At 40.1% G+C, this 25,323-nt stretch overlaps 1 protein-coding gene across 3 annotated transcripts in view; it reads left to right on the top strand.

Moving 5' to 3' along the window:
* GSK3B (glycogen synthase kinase 3 beta) overlaps nucleotides 1-25,323 on the top strand; it is a 151,433-nt gene that overhangs the window by 36,455 nt on the left and 89,655 nt on the right. For all 3 annotated transcript variants that reach the window (XM_010567463.1, XM_010567462.1, XM_010567465.1), the window contains one exon: nucleotides 20,279-20,472. In XM_010567463.1, coding sequence (XP_010565765.1) covers nucleotides 20,279-20,472 — 194 coding nt within the window. The remainder of the gene's footprint in view (nucleotides 1-20,278; nucleotides 20,473-25,323) is intronic.

The raw sequence follows: 25,323 nt of genomic DNA, 5'->3' as shown, positions 1-25,323 counted from the left end.
TTTCTTTTCCAAAGTGGGTCTCCTTGTAAGAGTGTAATGGGAATTAGATCATTAAATTGTATTTTAAGAATTTTTCCTGGTATTAAGTCAGTTTGATATATTTCACATTAATATTTTCTTCTCCAGTTTTGATTCAGAAGGTAAGAAGTACCATGCTGGATCAGGTCAGTAGTTCATGTAGCCAAATATGTGGTCTTCAACAGCGGCAGTGACATTGCTATTTAGGGAGAACATGTGACCATGGCCACTCTGTGACTCACTGTCCTCCTACTGTTCTAGCATCCAGTCACCAGACTGGCAGCATTAGAGGCTACATCCTTGTCTGTTCCCCTTAGTATCTGCTCATGATCCTGAGAAAACAGATTCCTAAAGTTCCTTGCCAGCAATGTTGATCTTATCTACTGTCATCAGGTTTTTGTAAGCTTTGGATGTATTACACCCTCCCACCCCTCGTCGTGTTGCATCCAAACTGAAGAGCCCTAGCCTCTTCAGTCTTTTCTCCGAAGACAGCTGCTCTTTTTAATCCTTTAATTGTCCTTTTCTATACCTTTGTGAATTCTGCTCTGCCCTGCTTGTATGCCATTCTTGTCTCCCCAACTTGATTCTTAAGATTGCAGTGCACTGTCTTTACATAGCAGCAAAATTACTTTCTGCCGTGTTCTCAGTTCCTTCCTGTTGATGTCCAATATCTAGATGACATTTTCAGCAAGTCTTGCACATTGAGCCAGTAATTTCAGAGGACTGTCAATGACAACTCCAAGATCACTTTTTTGAATTGTAAACGCCAGCTATAAATTCAGCATGGATGCGCAACTTAGATTATTTTTTTCCCCTCATATGTATTGTCTTAGATCTGCCTGCATTGACGCTCATCTACCACACTTTTTCCTTATTCAGTTTGGTGGGGTCCTTCCAGAGTTCATAGTCATTGCTGTTGCAGCTGGCTGACCTGGAAAAGCTTAGCTCTATCTGCAGACTTGGAGAATTTCACTGTGCACTTCTGTCCAGGTCACTGAAGATGTTGAATAGAAGGACTCCTAGCAATGCTGACAGGTCAGCTCCACTATTGACTCTTCTCCATAGTGGAAAGTTGACTATTAAGTCTTACCCTTGGTTCCTTGTCTTTAGCCAGTTTTCTGGCCATAAATGGACCTTTCGTCTATAACCAGGCAACTTGACTTCCTGCCATAGACTGTTAAAGCAGCAGCCTGGGCTTTTTGAAAGTCCAAGCATGTGTTTTTCTTGGATTTCTTCTACCTGTTTGCTTGGAGTGCCAGCAGGGTTTCTCTTTGCCAAAGCCATATTCAACTTATCCCAGCAGGTTGTTTGCTATGCCCTTATATCTGCAATCTTGCCATGGATGGAGTTCACATTTACCAGTCTATAACTCTTAAGAATCCCACTGGAGTCTTTTTTTGGAGAACCCACCAGGCCAATTATCAAAGAACTTGAAATAAACATATGAGTAATGAGAAGTTTCCTTTCCTGACCCAGTATACCCAAAAGCACAGGTTTGGATAGTGTGAAGTGAAAACTCAATTATAACTAGAGAGGTCTTGCAGACTTTATTTGTACTATGTTATGTGGCATATTATACCCAAATTAGCCAGATGGCTTTACGTGAATGTGTATATGACTTACAGTTCCATTAAGTTAACACTGTATAAATGTTTTTTTAAAAAAAAACCAAACCAAAAAAACCCCAGCAAATGCTGATCTGTTCCTAGCACTTGGGTTAAAGGTAAGTCTGTTCTGACAGTGGTGGTTGCCTGTGTTAAGGCTGACAAACCTCTTCCCCCTTGCTTGCTGCTTTTTTTTTTTTTTTTTTTTTTTTTGAGTACAGAGTTACATTAGTTTTCCTGGTGAGAAGGCTGGTTTCATTTTCCTGCCTGACCCTAACCCGTTCAGTCCCCCATGCTAGTTTCTTCCGCAGCTGTGCTGTGAACCCCATCAGTGAGATGATGCAGACTTGTAAGTGTATGTTTTTTAATAAAAAACATAGCTTGGTTTCTTTCCCAGATTACTTCACTGATGTTTATAGCATAGCCACACAAACAGTTTCATCAGCATGATTTAGTGCGTGATGAATTATGGTAGTAGGGAGAGGAATAAGCTGCTGCGGTGTGTGGGAGACTTCTTAGTCTGACTTAGCTACCAGAGATAAGCAGTGTACACCTATACAATCAACTGTATGTAAAACCAGTAAGTTAGGAGTCCTAGCCATGTTTTTCATACAAAAATACTTTGCAATATTGCGTACTGTGATGATTGTGATGTTACTTGCATGAAGCTCACTGCTACCTTTTTTTGGTACAGTATCATTGATTAAGTGCAAATATGTAATATGCAGTAAATACTGACTTGTGGCTGTAGAGTATAGTAATAGAATATTGAACTCCTGTAGCATTTCTAGAAAGACTTGTGTTGGTGACAGTAAGTCATTATTGAATCCTGATAGGAAATAGGGTAGATGGCAAATTGCTTTTCTGCTTGAAATAACCTTTATGTTGCACTCAGATTGTCCCCGTTGATGCTAAAACTGAAAAAATAAAGTAAAAGAATGTGTACTTGTAAAACTGAAATACATTGAACCAGCTTCTGACTACCTACTTGCAAGGGATGTTCCAGTGCTGAAGCTGGGCCATCATGTTGGAGATGGGAATGATAGCTGTAAAACCCTGGAGCTCAACTTGGCTGTTGGAAGCTTACAAGCATCTGTATATTAAACAATTCTTGTCATAAGGGAAGAATCCTGTTAAATGTTTTGTTTCTCATAATCGGACAAGCTTAGGGTGTTTTGGTTTTTTTTTTTTTTGAAAGATGGATTGAGTTAATATTTGGTGTTAAACATGGCTACATATTTTTCTCTTAATCTGAGTGTATTTTGTAGATGATATTGCATTGGTATGTTCTGTGTGGCTTCTGTGGGGACTTCTATATCTGATGGGGCAAATGGTAGGAGGATGAATTGTGAAATTGAAAGGAGTAACTTAGAGCTGTTAAAAACCAGTGCGTATATAACTTATGTTTAAAATCACCGAAGTGGCATTGTCAGGATGCCTTTTTTAAAGTGTGTGAAAACCTGTGAATACTAACCCTGTTAGTTCTGGTGACTGATGTTTTACCTAGTGATGTTTCTTAGATTAGTGTGAAGACCTAAGATGCTCTATGTTTTTGTTCACAGTCAGTTTGAAAAGCCTATGTTTGGGGAGTGCGTTCTCATCTTAGCTGTAGATCTTTCTGTTTTAATATATCAAGGAAATAATGAGCTTACTGGTTTTTGAGAAATGGCAGTATAGTTAATTTGACAGTGCTTTCTTGTTGTATAAGCAACTTTCTGCTTCCAAGTCTTAAAGGTCCCTGTAATGACCAAGAACATTTTCTCCTGAGGGATATGATTTCTAATGCTGTAATAAAATGCCCTGGCTTTCCACTCTTGAGGCATAATTGTGTCTAGATTCTTTAGAAGAAGAGACCTTCTGAAGTACTTGGAATTATGGAGGAAACCAATCTGTATTCATCCTGTACAAGTATGATGCCTCCCATCCATTTCTTCATCTGATTCTAACTTCCTGAGAAATAATTCTGCTGCCTTGGCAAATGAGCCAAGAGTAAAGGTCGATGAAGGTCCATCACTGGGATAGGTGGCGATCAATCATGAAACTAAAAGACCTGTCTGAGTAATGTCAGTATTGCCATAATCTTTGGTGTTGGAAAGGGGATGAGTTTGAGTTTGAATATTTCCCAACAATCTAATTTTGATGAACCCACACATTAACCCCCTCTGACAAGCAATATAGATAAAAATATCTAAAGGTTTTTCTTTGTTCCTTCATTTGTGATGCAGGCAGCATGCATTACTTTCAGTAGTTTATATCTGCCGTATCAGCTGTCAGACTCTTTGAATGTGACAAACTGAAAGGGGCAATAATTGGATTAAAAAGTAGATTGTATTTTCAGGTCATCTTACAGAGGAAATGTCTTTTGAAAAAATTATCACGAATTCCAAAATTGTGTACCAACTCAATTACATGTCACTGTTTCAAAGAAAATACTGGCAAGAGAGCTGTTTCTCCATAATTGCACACTGAATTGTAGTGCTGCTTCATTTATCAAGGATCTAAAGTGAAATATTAGATGTTTTCTTATGTGCAAGTGTAAAGGAAAACGGAATCCTGGGTTCATTTCTTGGCAGATAAAGGACAATAACTTATTTGATTGTTAGAAAAACATGTTTATTCAGAAGAGTGTTTTTACTGAAGGAAGAAGAAAGCGTATTTTGTAATAACTTTATCTAAACTGAAACACGAGCAAATTTTTCTGCTTTTTTTGTTGTTTTTATGCCATAGCTTTTTGAGATGATGAGTTTCATCTTGCCTTTGCCAAAATCCTTCTGTGATAAGCTGTGATAAGCATTCATTATGTCTGCTACAGTGCCAGGCTGTAATGTCTTAATAAAATTTCACTGTGGATTTGTGGATGAGTGGCTGCAACTGTGCAAAATAACTAATATTCAAGACTTTACTTCCTGTCTCAGCCAAAATGCAAGCATTCAAGCATATTCTGTACTCTCCTTTCCAGGAATAACTTTCTTCTCAACTCTAAGTCAAAGCTACTTGATCTTTATCTTCCGTTATTGTGATCTTCTCCTGTTCCCAAACTTATGCTAAGTGTTTCTGATCTTGTTTTATTTAGTCTGTTTAAAGATGTCAGTCAGTTTTACATTATATTGTTTCTGTCTGATCCCAAGATGAAAGATGAATTTCTGAACAAGGTGAAGAGTTATCCTGCGTAGTAAAAAGTGCCTGGATGCTGCCTGGTATGCACGTCTTAGCCATCCTGGACTATGAACAGAATTGTCACTACTTGCTGCTGTAGATGTTGAGATAAAATTTCAGCTTTCTACTAGATAGTCCTGTCACTGATATGCTTTAGAGATGTCACTTCTCTTTACACCTGTTTAGAAATGGTTGGTTGGCTTATTGCATGTAGTATCTTCAGATCTTGGGCTGGGTTTGCAAAGTCAGAAAGAAAAAGCCAGAGATACTGCCTCTGGCTTGGGAAGTTCCCATGCCACGCATAGCTGGGGGCTGGGAGAGTGTGCTGGGATAGCTGTCCCTGCAAGCTTGTCCTGTTTTATACTCTTCCTTAAACACTTACTGTTTGCTGCTGTAAGAGGTGGGAAAATGGGATAGATGAACCTGTGCTTTCTCTCTTATGTGCTGCCTTTATTTTGATAGGTACCATATTTGAGTATCTCTCCTCTCTCTGAGCCTTTCTGATAAAGGAATTGTATTCTTTGAAGTGCTTTGTTTGTTAGTTACTGTCTTCTGAGTCAGGTAAATAAACACTTGTCTGCAGAAGAGCATTGGACTGCTCCTCTGTCTTCCCTCTCCTCCGAGATGGATGTCTGTATTATTGTGTTGAAAGTAGCCTCCTTACCTGGACCCAGATAAAGCATAGTGATTATTCTCCAGTCATAGCAGCAGTAGAGAAATAATAGGCTCCATTATCTCCTTCTAGAAATGGAAGTCTTTTGCATGTACCCACAGTCTTGGCTCCATAATGCCTTGTTTATCTTGCTTGAGATTCCTAGGGTGAGGGTATATGTAAGAAGAGAAGAATGAGCTAGCAGTGTTGATACCTCAGTCTGTTTTCCTTCAAAGACAATCAAGCTTCTAATTAAGAAAACTTGCTGTACTGCTGGCAAGAAAGCCTCACGTGCTCTCAAAACCTGCATAGACTTGGAACAGCAGCCCTTGAAAAACCTTCACTTCTGGATAGGTATGCAGTTTTTGCAGACATATAAATGTTTAACTTCTCAATTTGCTCTGGTGTTTTTACGCATATCTTCTACTTAGTATCACTTATTTTCTGCTTCATCGCATCTTCAAAAGTGATACTCTCTTTGTCTGACATGGAAACTGGCAGAATTTGGGAAAGGTCTGTTTTTGCTAGTTATTCTTCTTTTTGCCTGCGTAATTGAGAGGAAGTTTTGCTAGAACAGTGCTGCTCTCCTCTCCCTGTTTCCAGATACCTGTCTCTATTTCAGGATTTCAAGCTCCAGCAGTCTTCCTTAACAAACAATTACAGGAACAGTTTTGAGAATTTCAGCTATATGCGTAGAGATTGTCCCTGAAAGTCTCAGTCATCTAATGTACTGGCAGAAGGGAATTGAATCCCCAGATGTCTGGGCTCATTCTTATGAGGAGGAATATTCCTTTTGTTCATGTTTTTCTTTGCAGAGAGAACTAATTCCCATTGTGTAGGATTTTGTTTTAGTAAAATCTGTATATTGCAATAAAATATTTGGAAACATCTTCTTATGTTTGAATTACATTATTGTCCTATCACTGGGGAAAAAAAGTCTTATCGAAGTAGGTGTATTGTTTCTGAGAGGGGAAAACCAAACAAACTTACTAATAGGTTTAAGAAGCCTTAGGAGAAAAGAATACTTTCTATTAGCTAAAGTATGCATTTTAAGGCAGGATAGTTACTATCTGGAATAAATGCCTGTGTTGGTGTAATGTAACACTTTTTTTTTTTTTTTTTTTGAACCTTAGTTGTAGTATTAGTCAGTTGTTTGACTGAGCTTGTGTTTTGCTTTGAGAAAGCAGTGGATGTTGTACCCAGGTGCTATCACTTTGGTTTGTCCAAGCCTGCAGTTTGACTGCTTCAGCCTGCCCTTGATGCAGGCTGTCATCACGAGGAATGGCTGTGGCCTTATTGCCTGCTTCCATCTCCTTCCTCTGCCAGCCTGAGTGCTCGCATTGCTGTGGGGGGGATCAGGGCAGGGAGTTTTGTTTCTCCAGAAGCAGTTCTGATCCAGCTCACCCTCTGATAGCAGCTGTTTGATACCTGGTACCAGCGCAAAGCCATGTCAGGGCACAAGAAGGGATGGAAGGACCAGCACTGCCCTTCTGAGGCAGCCTCATTTACAGGCTGCAGCTCCACCATGGCGTTGAGTCAAAAGGTGTGGTTTTATGTTATACTTAGCATGGCTTACCTGGGAGTATAGGCAGTAAGGAACAGTCTTGTTCTCTGTTCTTCCCCTGGTCAGATCTAACAACTGCCTGTCCTCAAGGTGAGTCAGTTGAGCTTGCTGATTTGAGGCTTGTTTTATTTCCGAGATGGATTAGTTTGTCAGATCAGTAAGCTCAACTGACTCATCCTCAGGCTACAAGATTGCCAGATTTGCGATGGCAGGAGCGTGAAGGTGGGAAGTAAGACTGTCCTTTTTGGCAGTAGCCCCCACTTTGATCAGATTATGTATAATGTGAAAAAGAGCTGTAGTCTTTCTGGTTACCTTAAATAGCTTTAGACATGTCCAACACTTAATTGTCTTGCTCTTCTTGCCCTACTATTTTTATTATTTTAAAAATTGATAAATAAAAAAAGCAAGACTTGCCAATGATGAAAAGCTTATGCATCTAGCTTCTAAAATGCTGCCTCATCTGTAATAAGAGCTCCTTCACCAAGATAGCTATTCCTGCCGTGGAGAATATCTGCATTGCACTGATGGCATGCTTACAGTTTCTTAATGTTAATTGAGATAATGCTCTCCTTGAATTCAAAACCATCTTTAACCTAAACTGACTTGTTCCATTTCTGTGCAGTTCTGGCATAATCTAAAGCAGTAACTTGGGACAGATGTGGAGGCTGTGTAGTCTCTTAGAGCTGATCTGTGTTCTGCAGCATGAATTGAATGGCGTAGCACAACTTGATTTTGCTCTCTGTAGAAACGTCTGCAATGCTCCTTTCACTCTTAAAATGGTGTTCAGCCACAGGTCACAGTTCATCATAGGGATTCAGATTAGCTACTACTCGCTTTTGGACTTTTTTTTCCTACTGTACTTCCCATCTGATGTGGATGTTGGTTCTGAACAGCTGGCAATTTTCTTACTCCTCCTCCAACATTAAAAGATGGGCATCAAATGAATGCCTTTTTGTAACTAGCTTCTGTCTTTCTCTTTGGATTTTGGCTGCTGTATTGTATTCCATACAATCTGTTTCTCACTGTGATTTTACTTTCAGTCTAACTCAGAGTTCTCTAGGTTAGACTCGTCTGTGATGCTGTTTCCTGGTTTTACGGGGAATAGCATGACAGGTACATTCTGTATTTCTGTCCTGTGTTCAGTGAAGCTGGAGAGTAAGAAAACATACCAAGTCCTAGCAGGGCAGAAACTAATTGTGGGGTACTTGGCAGAAGGGAGAAATTGCAAAGCAAAAAGTAGAGTCCTCCGATGTCCTGGAGAGTAGAAAAATGTATCAGAACCCAAGGCTTTGTCTGGGGGGAGACCTTGGTCCTCTGCCCTCCCAGGAAAACTCTGCAGGTTCAACTGGGTGTTACTGTTACTGTAGTGCTGCTTCATTTATCAAGGATCTAAAGTGAAATATTAGATATTTTCTTATATGCAAGTGTAAAGGAAAACAGAATCCTGGGTTCATTTCTTGGCAGATAAAGGACAATTAATTATTTGATTGTTAGAAAAACATGTTTATTCAGAAGAGTGTTTTTACTGAAGGAAGAGGAAAGAGCATATTTTGTAATAACTTTATCTATTGGGTTTTCAGGGTCACTGATGTTCCTGATAAATACAGAAATTGCTCTTTTTGGACAAAAAAACTTGAGGTTTGAGGGTGCAGCATTGCAACAAGGATCGGATGCTGTGGCAGGTAACTGCAGCAGTGTAATAGAAGGGACCCTGCCAAGGAGACTCCAGCAGATGTGGAACTGCACGCTTCTTGCCCTGCTCCTTCCTCCACAGTCTGGCAGGGGTTGCAGAGGCCACAGAAGTACCTGGAGGCTCTGCTGGCCTGGGCTGCCTGCAGTGGTGGTGGTGACAGCAAGTGCTTCGTGTGCTTGGAGAACTCATTTAGGGGATCTCCCTGTCCAGTGTTAGTCTAATAGTCCTGCTCCAAATTATCTTCTCTCCTTGAATCTCTGCTCTTGCTTCTGCTTCTCTCTGCTCTTTCTGTTTTTAGTAAGGTTCTGATGTTGTTCTTGTTTTTCTGGGGTTTGGGGTGTTTTGTGTGGGTTTTTTGTTTTGTTTTGTTTTTCTTCCCCTTGTCTCTTTGCATTTCCTTACCTTCACTTTTTTCTTCTTTTTTTTTTTTAAGCCTATTTCCTTTTAGGTCTTTTCTTTCTTCATTCCTTCCTTCCTTCTTGAATAACTGTGGCACTTCCCTGAAACAGCTGGCCATTACACTGTTTCGTCTGTGGGCTGTACTGTCTCAGCCTGGGTCGGTCTGTCTGGGCTTCAGGCTGGACCGAGGCGTGCTGGGGCAGGAGCTGTCTCTTATTCCTGGTGCTGTGCCTAGCGCAGTGGGGTCCTATTCACGCCTGATACTTAAGCACTGCTGTAATAAACACGATTGAAAGATTGCTTATTTAAACCACAGCAGAAGGATGGAGACTCCAAGATGTATTAAGATGTTCTTAATTTGTGCAAGTCTGCGGTAGGGAGGGTCTTGGCAACTTGCAGCTACTGCAGGTGGCTGTTCTGTGGGTTTTGCTTAATGCTATGGTCTTGTGCATTAGAAACCTTAGTGGATGCAGAGAAGGAATGAAAAGGAAAAAACAGTGATGATCTCTGTTCTCAGGGATCAGAGATGTACTTGGCTAGGTGACATATGTACATTTAACTGGATTCAAAAATTGTAACAAATGCAGTTAAAACTGATCTGCGGAGGTCTCCAGCAAGTAGACAGCCTCCTGCTTAACCGGTTTACAAGAAACTACTTTGGTATGACCTGTAAACCCTTCACTAGATATTTTGACAGGAGGATTGTAGGCCTTCTAAGAATTCCCCAAATGTGCTGTTTACCATTTGGTAGTCTTTAAGGGGAGGAGGAAATTTGGAGTCTCTGACAGCGCTTTTAAAGTAGGCATGTCGGTAGGTACCCAGTGATGGATTCACTACATGAGCCTTGCTAGAAGATGCTGATAGACTCATTGAGGGCCAACTGTTGAATGGCACGAACAAGTGGGTAAACACGATCTGTTTGTAACTTGGGGTTCTCTGGTGCCCTGTCAGGGCTCAGTTACAGTGGTTTTATAAGTTATTACATGTCAGCTGAACTGCTATAGTTGTCTTTGGAAAATGTTTCCTAAATCATGTTCCCTGATGATGTAAGAGGGAGGAACAACTAAAGGAAACTTCGAATAAGAAATCGTACTGTATCAGCTGAATTTCTCAGCTATCGATTAACTCAGAGCTATATATCAAAGGGGGATACTGTTGAGGCCACAGTCTCATTCTAAAATCATGTTGTCATACTGTTTCTGCTCACTCCCTATCTCTGTCCTTGTCTCTTGTGCTGCATTTAATCTGTAAGCTCTTTGGGGCAGGAATGACCTGACCTGAGATTATAAAAACAAATGCTGTTATGATCGCTTCAGTACTCGCTTCCTGATCTGTGGAATCACCTTATCTAAATTTAAAGTTGATTTATATAGCTAAATAACTTTTCATGGCGTGGGTTTGTCTGCGTGTGGGTGGGGGGAGAGAGGCGAACAGAAAGAGTGCCTACTAAAAATAACTTGTTAACAAGCATGAGACTGCTTATGAAACCGCACCACCAGCCAGTGTTTAGGTTACCTTAACTGTATGTTTCTGTATCTTTTTTTTTTTTCCAAAGCAGAAATTTAAGTGTTCTGGTGGATATTTTGTTCAGTCACAGAAAAAAATTCTTTTAATGCTGCTCTCTAAGGTAATAGGGCAGGGTTTTCCCCCCACCTCAGTGTTACCTGCAGCGTGAGAAAGCTCTCTTGTTTAGAAGTTTACTGTGTTAGTCTATGTTTGCCATGACAGAAAGAGTACTTGAAGCAAGCTATGTGTTACTGAGAGGGATGGTTAACATAAGCCTTAGATGTGCCCACGCCTTTCTGAGGCATCACCTTATGCAGTGGTAGGAAGGAAGGCTTTAGTAAGATGAATCTTTTCTTCAGACACTGCAAATGAACATCCCTTTTGGCGTCAGCTGCTTGGTTTATAAGTCAGTGGGATGGTAACCTGCTGGGATTTGGTGGTGGCCGATTTGAGCAGCTGGCTGTTGGAATGTCATCTGCCACACTTGATTCCAGGGGAGGTCGTTTGATGGCCAACATGATAGGCATCCGGGCTGGATCAACAGGGTTCTTCCCATCCTTTTTCCTCTTGTGTTTTTGTTTTGTTTTTTAAATTGTTCAGAGTCAAGCTTATGCTGGGGTAGACTAGCACAACTGCATGGTCAACGTTGTCCTGCGCTTGCTTTGACTTCCGTAGTTAAGATGTAAAAACCTGTAGAAAGTCAGTGCCTTAGAGCTTCATGTGACTTCGCAGTGGACATTTTAACAAGCCTGTCATGTGAATGTTCTGGGACCTGCTAAGTACCCTGTTCATTTTTTTTTAAAGGCTTGTTTACAGTCTTCAGCATTAAGCTTTCAAAGAGAGTGAATTGAATGCCCCCTCCAAAAAACTATTATTACCTCTAAAGGGAGACTTAAAGCTGCAATGGCATTGGAACGACTGAACTGAGGTGCAGTAAATCCAGGTACTCTTCCTTCAGTTAAATTTTAGTTTTGGTTTTGGGTTTTTTTTCCGACAGATAAATAATAGGAAAAAATGTTCCTGCATCTTCATGTACTTTTACGTGTTTATTATATCAAATATAGGCATATAAGCCATGTAGTTACCTGTCATGCTTTCCTGGAAATATATTTAGTTTCTTTTTCCTTGTGACATACTGACCTCAAAAAGGCATGACGCCAGAGGTCAGTTGAATTGCACACCATTTCATTCTTCTAATAAAGTTATGTTACCTTTCTGAGCTGTTACTGCTTATTTTGTAGTGATGATACAGTTTGTACTAGACAGAAGTCAGTCACTGCTACTGTGTTTACTTCATTTTCCGGTTGCCTCTTCGCATCAACTTAGTAGTTTGAATTTGTATTGCCATTTTAGAAGCTGTTAAACAAAATGTAGAGGTACCAACAGTTTTGGGGGTTACAGGGTTTTGCTTCCTGAAAGGTTTTGAAATTGATCGACATCTAAAAAGCATTACTATTGTGTGGTGCAAGTGGAATGAATGTTTTCTTTTTTTTGTTACTTTGTGTCCAGCTAGAGGCAATGGCAACTTTGATTCCAGAGTGGAGTGTTTTAAAAGCCTTTTACCTTGGTGGTCTTTGGCTTGGCAGTTGTTGCTGAAATTTGTCCTGATTATTTGTCTCTGGATTGAACCAAACAGAAGTGAATTGACACATAATTAACTGTGACTATCACTTGATTATTAACAATAAAGGCAAAGAATCACTGCTTCACCTTTCCATCATTTATCACTTCACTATGTTTTTGTTTAAATTGAATGCAGGTTTTGACTATTGTGGAAAGCACCATATTTGGTGTTGTGCTATGACACCATTGCATTAGTGCTGGGTAGAAAAAAGGTTTGTGTAGGTATTGAACCTTTCTGACCTTCTTAAGACCCAAAGAGTCATTATGTTCATCTTGTGCAGGCTTTCTTATTTCAAACCTAGCAGTTGCAGTTCAGCTATATTATATGCCTTAGAAAAGATTCCAATGTAAACCAAAAATCTGTGTTGCAAAAATAACCTTAACTTTCAGAGGTTTTTAGAAAAAATAATTTCCTTATTAATTTTGTCCACCCACAGTTCTGTCCCAAACTTTTGCAATTTCTATTTCTAGTCATTATGTACAATATCTTCTCCATGTGCAGATCAGAGCCCTCTGAAATGCCCGTTCCTTAAACGGGTAGCTTTTAGATATAATCCTCCAGCTTTTTCTGACTTAAATTGTTAGAGCTCTTAAAGTCTCACTCAAAGTAATGTATTTTTCTGACCTTATAATGCCTGTGGCTTTCTGCATCTCTAGCGTTTTGAATCATGACTCCTGAATTCTAGCTATCAGGAGCAAGCACACTATTCCAGTACCTGTTGCATGGATGCCAAATAGGGTAGAGAACTCTTTGTTTGTTTGTTTGTTTGTTTTGTTTTGGGGTTTTTGTTTGTTTGTTTGTTTCCTAGCTGATGTTCCCCTGCTTGTACATCTAAGGATTGCTTTAGGTCTCAGTAGCAAAGTTGAGGTTAGGCACTTCTGTCTGTGCCTGGGTGCGTTGCAAGTCAGAGTTGATGACTCCACTCTTTGGGTGGCTTTACTGCTTTTGGCTGCATGGCCTATCACCTTGTATCCTGGATCCCTCTGCTTAATTTGTGCCTGGGTTATGAAGGGAGGCCAGCTGCTTTTTCATTGATCTCTACCCTGTGCATAACCCTCTAAATCTTGTGTCTGAGAACTTGATAGCTTTTCTTTCAGGTTGTTGATAAAAGCAGTAAGCGTGAGGCCAAAAATTAATGCTGGTGGGGCCTCCTACTATATTTTATTAGATCATAGTTACGTTGAAACTTACGGGCTAACATATTATTATTTGATTAATAATCATGTTTCTTTCTGTATAGGTGTTTCTTCATTAATTTAGGATGTGATAGCAAGTCAGAAACCCTACAGAAGTCACAGTGCTTTTGCATCGATGCTTTTTTCCCCTCTCTTTTCCAAATGAACCTGTAGTCTCTTCAACAATATGGAGTCCAACAATCCAGTCTCTATAAGCCACCTTACTGCTTCTTTATTCATTATCAAATTAGCTGGGATGGTACTTAATCTGAAATCGTTGTCAAACTTACAGGATCATATGGATCATCGCATATACCTTTTGAAGTTTTCCGAGTGTTCTGATTCCTTTCAAAAATCAACATCACTCCTCAGACTTCTTAGCTAGCTCTTCCAAAATCCTTGGATACAAATCGTGAGATTCTTCTGATCTTAAGTAATGTCTGATGGCCACTCTTTTATTGCAGTATTCAGTTACAGTCAAGAAGTCAGATGACATTTCCTGTGCTAAAACAAGTGTGTATGTGTGTGTATATATATATTTAGTGAGTGCTTCTGCCTTCTCTGGGTGATGATTGGCACACTTGCAGGTTTTTATTCAATGTTTGACCTGAACTATTTTTGAAATTTCAAGGGCTCCTTTTGTTTGGGGTAAACTTAAAAACCAAAACACATTGTATTTTGTTAGACTCCTTTCTTTGATTTCCTGAGTTTTTCTGATTTCTGTCTTCCGCTGTCTCCCACTAGGTAACATTCATGCAGTTCACTGATGAAGAAAGGAAGCTGTCTAGTAAAACAGTTCATAAATACTGTTTTTATACTTTCTCCCCGGTACCGGCTCATAAGTATTAGCTTTTGTGAAATTAACCTTTTAAAAAATGTAGGGAAAATAATTTTTAAAACGTCATCTAGCACTGAGATTTCTACTGCTGACAGTGTATTGCCTCAAGCATATGTTGCTCACACTGAAGACTCTCAGAGCAGCTGATGATCTCCTTCTTCCTTCACATGCCATGAACAGATATCTAAGAAGCCCAGGTGTTTTATTTCATAGCCTAATCTGATGGTTGGCATCAGATCCTAGCAGATAACTTTTGTGCTTTCTATCAAGACATTTGTTTCACGAAGTATTCAGATCTTTTGACCTTCTCAGTTATCAATGACTGAAAAAAGCCAGTGCAGTTCTGATAGACTTCCATCTCCTTCTGGTCACTCATTTCTCTATAGATAGTTGTGTCAGCTGCTGGTTGTAACCTGTTCAAATTGGCAGGTGCTAGACCCAGCAGTGTCAGGTTTCCGCGGAAGTGACTTGTTGACTGTATTGAACGTTGAGTAAATTAAGATGGAGAGTGGACAAGCCTTAGACTTGGGAAGGGGAGAAGTAGTCAATATTGACTTAATATTGAGCCATATCTTAGCAGGGAGGTGACACTGAGAATTAAAACAGATCGGTGAAGATATTTGAATTAAGTGGGGACGGACAGCTACATGACTTCAGACATTGTAGAGAGTGTGTTGTAAGTCTGAGGTTTTCCTTTAGGACTTAAAAACAACCTAAGTAACATCTAATAGGAGGACCTGTGCACATGCCAGCAAGGAGGAGTGTAGCAGTTGGAAGAGGGAAGCAAGAGGAGATAGGTAAAGTCAAAAGAAAGAGGAAAAGGAGGAGTTTATAGACAGTGCAAAGGATTGAGGTTGCGTTTGCAGTAGGAAGAAAGCAGCTGTAAACATCCTAATAATGTATTGTTTCTTCCCTTCAACTTCAAAACATATAGAAGAGGAGGAAGAAGTTGTGTATGTAGCTGAAAGAAAAAAGAATCATAGATCTCTGGCTATGTGTGTATTAATGTGCATTTTTACTGCTCGATTAGAAGCTAAACAGCTGAAGGGATGTAGGGCAGACATAATTTGGACTTCCTCCAGGCTCATTCAATAGAAGGCATGGGGGGAGTTCTGATCAATAGCGAAGGATGTCTTTCATGGTCTCTGAGGGCTAAAGTGAATTTCACTGACTGACAGCTACCTTTAGGCACTGGCAAAACGTATACGTGCAGTACACTTGTAGAAAGGTCAGCTTTGAGCTAGTGGTAGGAGTCTGCAGCTGGTGGGGTATTTATGCGACGAAATGCTTGTCCAGTAGCAGAATCCCTTGTCTCACCTGGGTAAACATCTGCCACTTTTTTTTTTGAGGTGCATGCCTCTTGTTCCCAAACCATATGAATATTTCATTAAAATAATACTGAGCCATATTAATTTTGATTTAACTGGTGAATTGTATAAATAAAAGACAGAATGGAATATATTCAACTTTTTTTTTTTGACTGTACAAAATTGAATTAATACTCAGCTTGAAAGGGTAAGTGGCCATTGTCATTAGGTAAAATGATGACATGAGCCACTCTGAAGTTATACCAAGATACTGGAAATAGAGGTAGAGCTTGCACCGATGCTCTAATAAATTGTAGTCTTGTAAGTGGAGTGTGTTCTCTTCTTCCCACAAACTGATGAGTATTCTCAAACCACTGACTTTTACCTAATGCTCATGATTTGTCCTATATGGTCATCATGTGCTAAAGGTGGAAGTGAGCTAGAAAGATCACAGCATTTGGGAATTAAAATGTCTGCATGTTGCTTTCAGTTTCACATCAGACTTCTGGAATAACCTCTTCATCAAAAAACACCCCCAAATACCCCATCATGGGTGTTAAACATCAAAATAGTGTGGGGAAGTGCTTTAAGCATTTGCATGAGATGTACCAAGTGCAAATACAAGTGTATTACAGAGTGATAGCTATTTTTTTTTTTACTTGTGCTTCTGTCCTGGATGTTATAAAGGTGGGTTGCCTAGATGATGGTTGTACAGTCACATCAGTCTGCTCTTTTGTTACAGTAAAGCTAGGTCATATTGCCACTGAACCCAGAAAGCAGCTTCTGGACAAATACTAGTGACTCTTCTGATGTGAGCTGTGCTGTAAGAGCTGTTTAGTATTTTGGTGTTTGGTCCTTCCTTCCTTCCTTAGTTTTTTCAATTTAATGTTCTAGTTCTATTGTAGACCTACAGTTGAAGGTGTCGAGAGTATTGTGTGTTTGACAATGCCTGCTTATCCACTGGGGCCACTAAGTCTGACAGTCTGAAACAAAATAGAAAGAGATGAGATGAAAACTGTCTAGGCTTCTTATTAAGACTTGCTGTGTTATAATGCTTCTTGGGTTTGCTGTTAGGAGTCTCAGTTTGGAGGTACTGAAGATGGCTGGAAAAGGGTTTTTTCCTCTCCACTATCTTTTGTCATGCTGAGGCTAGAACCAGTATTTCCGAGAACTGTTTAGTTAACTCCTTTATATGCTGTTTGGCTGGCAAGTCAACTCTTGCTGTCCAGACAATAAAAACTGGGATAACCATTCTGAACTGTGTATGGTCTTCTGAACAGCACATACATCTATGTAATGCAGTGAGTGGCAAAACAGGCTTGGGGCCCCTGGATGCTGCTGTGGTACAAATACATATTATTTCTATACTTTGAAAAGCAGTGAGATATTTTACTCTTTGAGATCAAAGCTGTCAAAGGTGCAAGGTGAATTTTACCCCTATAGTCCCGCAGGTTCAAGTATTCTCTAATGGAATATGACTGAAACTCGTAACAGGCTTGTTTTTTGAAAGGTTGGAGTCTTTATGGTGTCTGTGGTGGATGGGTTTGCAAAAGCTGTTGTTTGTTGAAAGAAGGAAACTGGGAGAAATATCTAGGAGGCTTAATGCCCTGTAAGGTTCTGGTAAAGAAACAAGGTAATTCTTGGTGTAGCTAGTTAAAGTGTCAGTGCTTACACTTTTAAGCACTGAAGATTTTTAACAAGTTTAGTTGGGAGCTGTTTTTCCATGGACTTAAAGGAAAGCGTGTAAAGCGTGACTGGCTTCTCATTTGAGCTCTGGAGAAGCTGGCCAGGTCGTTGCAGCCCCACGTTGGGAAGAACCACCTGATGTGGCCTGAAACTCAGGGATTGTTTTTGCGGTCGAGGAGACTGCTAAGGGAATTGCAGCTCTGAAGAGTGTCCTTAGAGCAAATCTCTTGATGCCAGGTACTTCAAAACTCAATCAGTATTGCCAGGGACATTTTTTTTTTTACCTCTAAGACTTCAGTAGTCTTGATTTTGGGGAAAGCGAGGAACAAACCTCATTAACAGTAATCTCGATACTCTGGCCTTGTGACCAAGGCCAAAAAAAAAAAAAAAAAAAAAGCCCCCCCCCAAAAGGGGGGAAATAGGGGATTACCTTTTGCATGATGAGGATTGTTGCAGTAAAGCAGATGTCATCTATTTATATGTGCTGAGTTAGAATACTAATCATAGAATAGTTGGGCAAGTAAAATGCAGGGCTGCTATCAGAATTACATTTTCAACTTGTTTAACAAAAAGAGGATTTCTTTCTTTTCCTGGCTTCCTTCCATTTATTTCTTACAGTTATCAAAGAGGAGGGTGAATTTTCCATGCAGCTTTAGTCTGCTTCTGATTATGCTCCCCTCCCTCTCTGAGCAAACGTTCAGCTCTCTTTCTGTTTTTCCTTTTTGTTGTTGTTGTTGTTCTCTGTTTTCTCTTCACATGTGTAAATCTGCATCTCACCTTCTCAGGAATATTTTGGGGAAGGGCTAGACCTACTGTGTATTGCTTTGCAAGTAATTGGCACCCTTCGCACTAATGTGCTTTATTTATTTTTAATTTGTTCATTTGTTTCGTGGAGTAGTTGGATGCATAAAAGCAAATTATTTGTAAGAACCTAAAAGGTAACATAAGAGATGAGTAACAGTTAATGTGGGTTCTTCAGGAGCAAATCGTGCCAAGCCAATGTACTTTTCTTCTGGATTGTACAGGTACAGAAGAAGTAGTAGTAGTAGATCTGTGTATCTTGACTGAAGTTTTCAAAGTAATTTTCTTATGAGAAGCGTAGGAAAACAATGGGCTACTGGAAATCCCCTGAAAGGCATAAAAAATGGTTTAGTTATTTTGTTTGAACATAACAAGAGGTTCAAGATAAAATTAGGATGAGATGTTTAATGGGTTTTTGCAGAGTCTTTAAGCAGTCTCACAGGATTCACTGGTTTTCACCAACTCCTTAGATAAACTTCACGTAGTATCGTGAAGTGAAGTGGATCTCCTGGTGGTGACTGTGCTTGAATGATGTGACAAGCTGGCAAAAGAGTCTTAAGTAACCTTGGATGTGGTTCAGTCAGGATAAATGCAGAATATTAGGCTTTGATAAGAGTAATCAGGTGTGTAAGTGTACAGTGGGCAAGGACTGGACAGGTGGCAGCTCTGCAGAGGAGAGTTTGGTGCACAAACTGGTTGTGAGTCAACCGGGCTGCAGCATTGCACAAGCTGCAAACGTGCTGGGCTGTACAAACAAGTGTGTTGCAAGTCGGACACGAGAAGTCACCAGCGTGCTGGGTAGAGCCGAGATGAGCTTCCTCTGCAGGGTCTTAGTTTTGGGTACCATATCTGCAAGATTTTTAGCAGCAAGGGGAGAGGTCCCCCAAAGAGAAGTAACTTCTCCATCATGGTAACTTTTTTTGGAATAGCCGCTCACATATTTGATGGGGGTAGTGGGAGGGAAAGAGGGCAGGGGGGATCTGCGCCACTTTCCATGCCTTTGGAGAGCAGAGCAAGGAACGATTCACCTAAGCCGCACTAAAGGTCATGCGAGCTACCTGTTAGAAAAACCTTTCTAAATGCATGAGTAGTGAAGGACTGGAAGAGACTCCTGGGGAAGTTGTGGAGGGAAGGTTTCTTAATAAGCAGATGTGACGAGCGTCTCTTGAGTGCAGTTTCTGTAGAGTTGCAGTGACTGCTGTGGAACAGCAGAATCTTCTTCTTCTTGCAGCCCTATTTGATTCTGTAACCTGAGCCATTGTAACTGAAGGGCAAAAAATGCCTAGTGCGTGCTTACAAAATGCCTAAAACTACAGTCCTATTACAAACAAAATCAGACTTTGAATGAGGGGAAGTACCGTTGCTGATAAGTGGTGCTAAGAGTAGGTAATAGCGGCTTTGTCTTTTGATGGGACAGTGGATGCGTGGCTGGCTGCAGACTGCCGAAACCCACAGCCGCTGCTTCTGCACCGAAGCACATTCACCTGTGCAGCATCCACCGCAATCTCGCATCCTGAATGCACGTCCCCGTCTGTGTTCTGGTTCATGTCAAGATGCGAGCTAAGCGCATGCCATCGCCATCCTTCTTCCCCTTCCTCCCCCTGCCCCAGTGAGCGCCTCCCTTCTCTGTAAGGAAATCTGGGCATGGAAAAAGGGAGGAGCAGGACTGCGCCCTTCCATGCAGTCTAGGTTTGACTTCAGGTGCACACAGCCAGCTTTAACAACAAAGGTTTTGCTTCCTAGTGCGTGCAAGCTGAAGCTATACACATAGGTGGGTTTGTAACTTTGTCAGTGCTTCTAGTTTTTGTTGCCAGATATATGCCTGTAACGGACAGAGTGCTGCTCTGCAGGCTGTATTGACGATTTGGTTTCTCCAGTTACAGGAAAATATGGGGAAGTGCTTCATTTTGGTAATAGAAACAACACTTTGTTTAATACCACTTACGTTAATCAGAGGTAGAAATAAGTACTTTTCTTCATCATGCATCACATTTTATTGCTGAGCTATTTGCTCCTGGAAAGGGAATATTTTTGTTAGCAATAATCTAGGTGAAAAATTGTCACCACTTAGTGTATTTTTCACTGAAATATATTCAGTGCTTTCTTCGCATTTTGTCAGGGTGTTTTATTTTTCTCTATAATATTGAAATACACATGCTGATTTAAATCTTTGCCTTACCCTCTTCTGTTTCAGTCCTGTTGGTCATCTTGTTCATGCACACATTTTGATTATTTGTGTATCTCTTTCTTCCCAGGAGACAAAGATGGCAGCAAAGTGACTACAGTAGTGGCAACTCCTGGACAAGGTCCGGACCGACCACAAGAAGTTAGCTACACAGACACCAAGGTGATTGGAAATGGATCTTTTGGTGTTGTGTATCAAGCCAAACTCTGTGATTCAGGAGAGCTTGTGGCCATTAAGAAAGTCCTGCAGGATAAAAGATTTAAGGTGAGCCTATGCATAAGTTCAGAATATTTTCATGAATGTTATCTCATTTTCCATGTCTTTGGCAATGTTTTTGATATTTTTTTAATTTATTTTCACTGGAGTACCTAAATGCACATAAAAGTTTCCAGGACTAAAGATTAAACAGATGGTTTATGATAAAGGGATATAGTTTAACTTGAAAATCAGTGAGTCACTGTTATGATTATTTGGATTAGTGCAAAACAGGAAGCTAAAAATCCTGATTTGATGTTGTGGTGGTGTTTCCAGGTTGCAGACTAGATTTTTCAGACAACGAGCTGTGGAAACAAGGGAAAAGGTTGTCTTATGCTTACTTTTTTCTAGTGTAGACTCTCCTCCAGTCATTAGTAATTAAGCTGCTGGAAGGAACAGAAGCCTTTGGGCTTTGTTCTTGGTTGTTGCACCTACAAAGTGGAAGGCTGGTTTTGACTAAATTGGGAAGTCCCCAGGCCAAGCAAGAAGATAACAAATACTGAGCCCAGGGCAGTTTGGACTGAAGACGGGTTACTTCCCTTCATTATCTGATTTAAAAATGTGATCTCTTCTGGTGGTTTTAATACACTAGTGATTCTTTATTCTAAACAAGTAGCCTTCCAAAAAGCTGTATTTTCTTTGGTGATATTTAAACCAAATAAAAGTTAAGGACCATCAGCAACCTTGTCGCTGCTGTTAGTCCTCCCTACTTGGTACTTGGTGTGCTTGACTGCTTTCCCTTACAGTCAGGTGGCCTGCAGGCAGACTTGTGCAAGCAGTGAATGGTAGCAAAGGTACTGGGTTTAGCATCTGAGATGAATGGTGTGGGTTTTAGCATCTGAAGGCCACAGCTTTCATGACTACAGAAGCATAAGGACAACAGATTAACCATGGCACTTTCTCTATCTTGTTGGCATGGTCTCAATACAAAAAGTTCTGAGCTTAAAAATAGGAAGTTGAAGCATATTTAAGGAAAATCAGCAATTTGAAACTTCTTTACAATTTTATACTTACTCTTAGCCTTTAGAAGTATTTCTAAAACTATTGGATGACATTTTTATCATCTCCTTCTCAGTTTTCTCATTTTTTCAGTAAGACTTCATACACAGCTTGCTTTACTGGTAATGTTTGTAATTTGTGTCCTGTTTTGGTAGCAACATCATTCTTTTGAAGTGTTTTGAAGGAACTGGTGTATGCCTTTTCCTTGAGTCTTGAAATTGATGCTGTCATCATCACAGGCATCAGCATATCACAAATGTGTTAGATGAAGAATGGAAAAGTAAAGATATGTTTAAATTAATGTAATCACACGGCATTGTTTAACTTCTAATTGAGAAAGGCGTGTAAAGTTCTTACATTGTTCTTACATCTGAGTTATTTCTGGACTGTATTATGTGTTGAAGGCAATTAGTACTGGGGAAGCATGCAACATGATGTAAGAGTGGATTATTTCAGAAGAATGGAAGAGGTAGAGGAATAACAGAAGCTCTAAACCTAGTCATGCTTAAAGGAGCTTTTTGATCTCTTCCCATTAAATAGTTTTAAGGGAAAGGCCAGGACATTTCCCTTACCATCTCATGCTTGGTGGATGTCAGCTAGTGCTTTGGCCCAAAATCTTTGATTTCTTTAGTCTCATGACTTTGAGGTTGTGTAGGCTGTCAAAATGAAAACTTGGCCAAGCATTTTAGTTCCTGCCCATCAGATACTAATAGTTTTTGACATCTTTCTTTTTATTTTTATTTTTTTGATAAATCTGTATTGGGCATCTAGAAAAAAATGTAGGTCTTAGATTGTTTTTGTTTCAGTAGTTGATTCAGTGGCATTTTGTTTTCTAACTATATACCTCTCTCTATTTTGGAGTGTTTCTTTAAGTGATTCGAAAAACCATGTCATCTTTTGAATATTAGCCCTCTTTTTGTTTAAGGAAAAAAGCTAAACTAAAAAGCTAAATAGGGTGTTTCCAGTTCGGACTCTGAACTAATTGCCTATGTATGATGACATAAGCTGGGAACATCCAGTACCTGGAGGCTTTAATACCCCTAAACTAGGTGGAATTAATGGTAAGTGCATGTGTAGATTTATAGATAGCGTTAATTTCAAAAAGCTTTTTTTAACTTCATAATCTGTATGGGTCACATCTGCAGTAATACCCAAGTTATGTATTTTTTGTGTTCTTATCCCAAACTTGTATCCCAACTGCACAACATCATCTACCTTTGGTCTCAGCTCCCTAGTTTTTACCGTCATTCATCAGTTTAGTCCTCCCTTTCTTTTCGCATTCTAGTCTGGAAGTGTATGTTCTGTTGGCAGGAGGTGTAAATTCCTGCAGGCTGGATGAAAGCCTCTGCCTGGACGGATTTGGAAGCTAGAGACATGTATCTTATATCAAGAATAGCATACAGTTAATTCAGGGTATGCTATTCTTTGGGAACTTCTGATCTAGGTTGTAAATGCTGCACCAGATATTTTACCAGTTAAGCGGGGAACTTTGAATGTCTGTTGGCCATACAGTTTGATCGCAGCATAGGAGCAGAGCAGCTCTTCTGTTCAGAGAGCCGAGCTGTGGTGTGCAGCTCCGCTGGGCTGTTGCCACCCCCGCACGGCTGCCTGAGTCCAGATCCAAGCCCCAGTGAGTCCTTAAGGAATCTGCCACTTCTTCCCTGTCATTAATGTACACCCGTGGTTCGGCGATGATGAGGAAAACCCTATTGTAGACAGCCAAAGGTGGCAGTAGCTTGTTTGATTTAAATCAGCTATCAACTTCTGAGGGAAGAGAGGGAGCGCTTTAGAAATACCTGTCTGCACTGGTCCCAGTGGTAGAGAAGCAACGAGAGGAAAGTAATGTGTGGAAGTTGCTTCCTGAAGTGTAGATCAACAAAATGTTCAGCTGAATGCTTCGAGCTCGTGCCTGCTTATCTTTATATCCTGATGGATTTATCTTGGTACATGCAGTATAATTCCTTTGTTGTGATTTAGCTCTTTAAAAAAAATGCTTTTAGAAAAGCCAGCAGGAAGTCTTGGAACTTAAAGGCGTGATTCCAAAACTTTAGGAACTCCCAAGAGAATGTAACTTCTAGGCTCCTTCTGCAGTTTGTGAATGTGGAGGGTTTATTGTAAAGATTTGGAAAATGCACCATAATTGCCAATTTTTAGATCTCTGTCAGGAAGTTGAGATACTTTTATCCAGGTTTAAAGCTAGCTTGAAAGCTGGAATTAGCAGAGGGGGGTTGTCTCTTTTTTCTTTTTTCCTTTTCCATTATTGTGACAAGTTTCTCGGCAGCCTCCACTGAAGCGGAAGCAGCATTGGTCTATGCCAGAACGAAGTGAGTGTAAAATCTTTGCTAGAGTTGAATCTTACAGTTTCTGTGATGGTGAAGATAGTTTGCAATGCTCCTACTTCCTTCTGCTCCCTTGTTGCACTGTATTGCTTCTTCAGCTTGGCAGTGCACTTCCTGCACGGCTGTGTTTTAAACAGGGTCTCTGAAGTGCTCTGGGTTTTGAAATGAGTAGGTCTACAGTTAAGTGTAACCTAGAGCAATAGTATTGGTACACTAGGAATAGAGACAAATGGCTGAGGGGAATAAAGAAGATAAGCATAAATCTCTATATTTTATTTTAATTTTGGTTTGCATTCTACCGTCATTAAGCTAGATCTCCATATTAAGCATGAGGAATCCAAGTAATGTGATTTTCGACAATTATGTGATACTTAGGTGAGTAGTTAACAAACTACATGCTGTTTATCGTTCAGCTGTGGGGCCATTGAATTTGTCTCTAGTCAGTATGGAAGGTCATATTTTCTTTGGTTTTTTTCAGTTAAAAGTTTAACAAGGGCAAGAGAGAGACGTTTCTCTTTGAAAAATGGTGTAAGACAGCTATTCACAAGCTTTCAGGGCCAAAAGCCATTCAAATGGCAACATTTCTTAAATGCTATGTCCTGGCTTTCACAGATCTATACTGTGTTTCTGCTTCTATCACATAGATGCGTAAGAAGAAGTCCTCATGCAAAGCATTGATATTTTCAGTTGTTTTCATGCACGTGTCTGTGCAGGTCCTTAACTGACACAGCCCAATTGTGATGCTTAAAGAAAATACTGGTAGCATAAATTTTCTTGCGCTGCTTTTGTTGGCATGTTCATTGGAATATTATTCAGATTAAAAGTCAGTCATATTGCTGTCTAATTCTGCAAAAAGCAGTAATAAGCAAGCAGGTATGTTAGCACAGATAGGAAATTCTTAGTCTAGTTTTTGTTATTTCTGTCATTCTGTGCCCATTCTTAAGAAATCCTGTTGGAACGAATGCATGAATTGCTAGAAATGCTTCTCAGCTGACTGAGAATAAATACTTAAATTCTTCCTATCTGAATTGCAGGACTTAATGTTTCTGCTTTAGCACTAGGCTGTCGCTATCTAAATGATGAAGAGAGTTCTTAATAATCCTGCATGCACCTTTTCATCTAGAAATCTAGATGGGGCATCACATTTCTTGTTAATGGCTCAGATAGACCTGAAGTGTGCAGCAAGAGAAAGCCAAATTCTGTAACAAGAACCATTCATGCCATCCAGTCTGTCAAATCATTCAGGGACTGCCTAGGTTTAGCAATCTAACTGTGTGTGCCCATGGCTTAGTTGCCTGAATTGTTTAAATAGGCAGATCTGCTGGAGTGTGAGAGGATGTCAAACTGGGGCCCCGATGGTCCATAAACATGAAGCCTTGCGTTGATAAAGCTGAGGCCACTGAATAGTAGGCAGTGCTCTTCTCTATTTTTAGTTATGGGAGGAATATACGTTGTGACCATTTGCATGATCTTTTTCTTTTAAATAAGTAAAATCTCACTGTTAATCTGAGCCTTAAAACCC

The sequence above is a fragment of the Haliaeetus leucocephalus genome, unplaced genomic scaffold (assembly GCF_000737465.1).
Source record: "Haliaeetus leucocephalus isolate CR32 unplaced genomic scaffold, Haliaeetus_leucocephalus-4.0 Scaffold228, whole genome shotgun sequence".
Classification (NCBI taxonomy): Eukaryota; Metazoa; Chordata; class Aves; order Accipitriformes; family Accipitridae; genus Haliaeetus; species Haliaeetus leucocephalus.
Note: the sequence above shows the minus strand (reverse complement) of the source record. Positions and strands in the feature narration are given on the sequence as shown.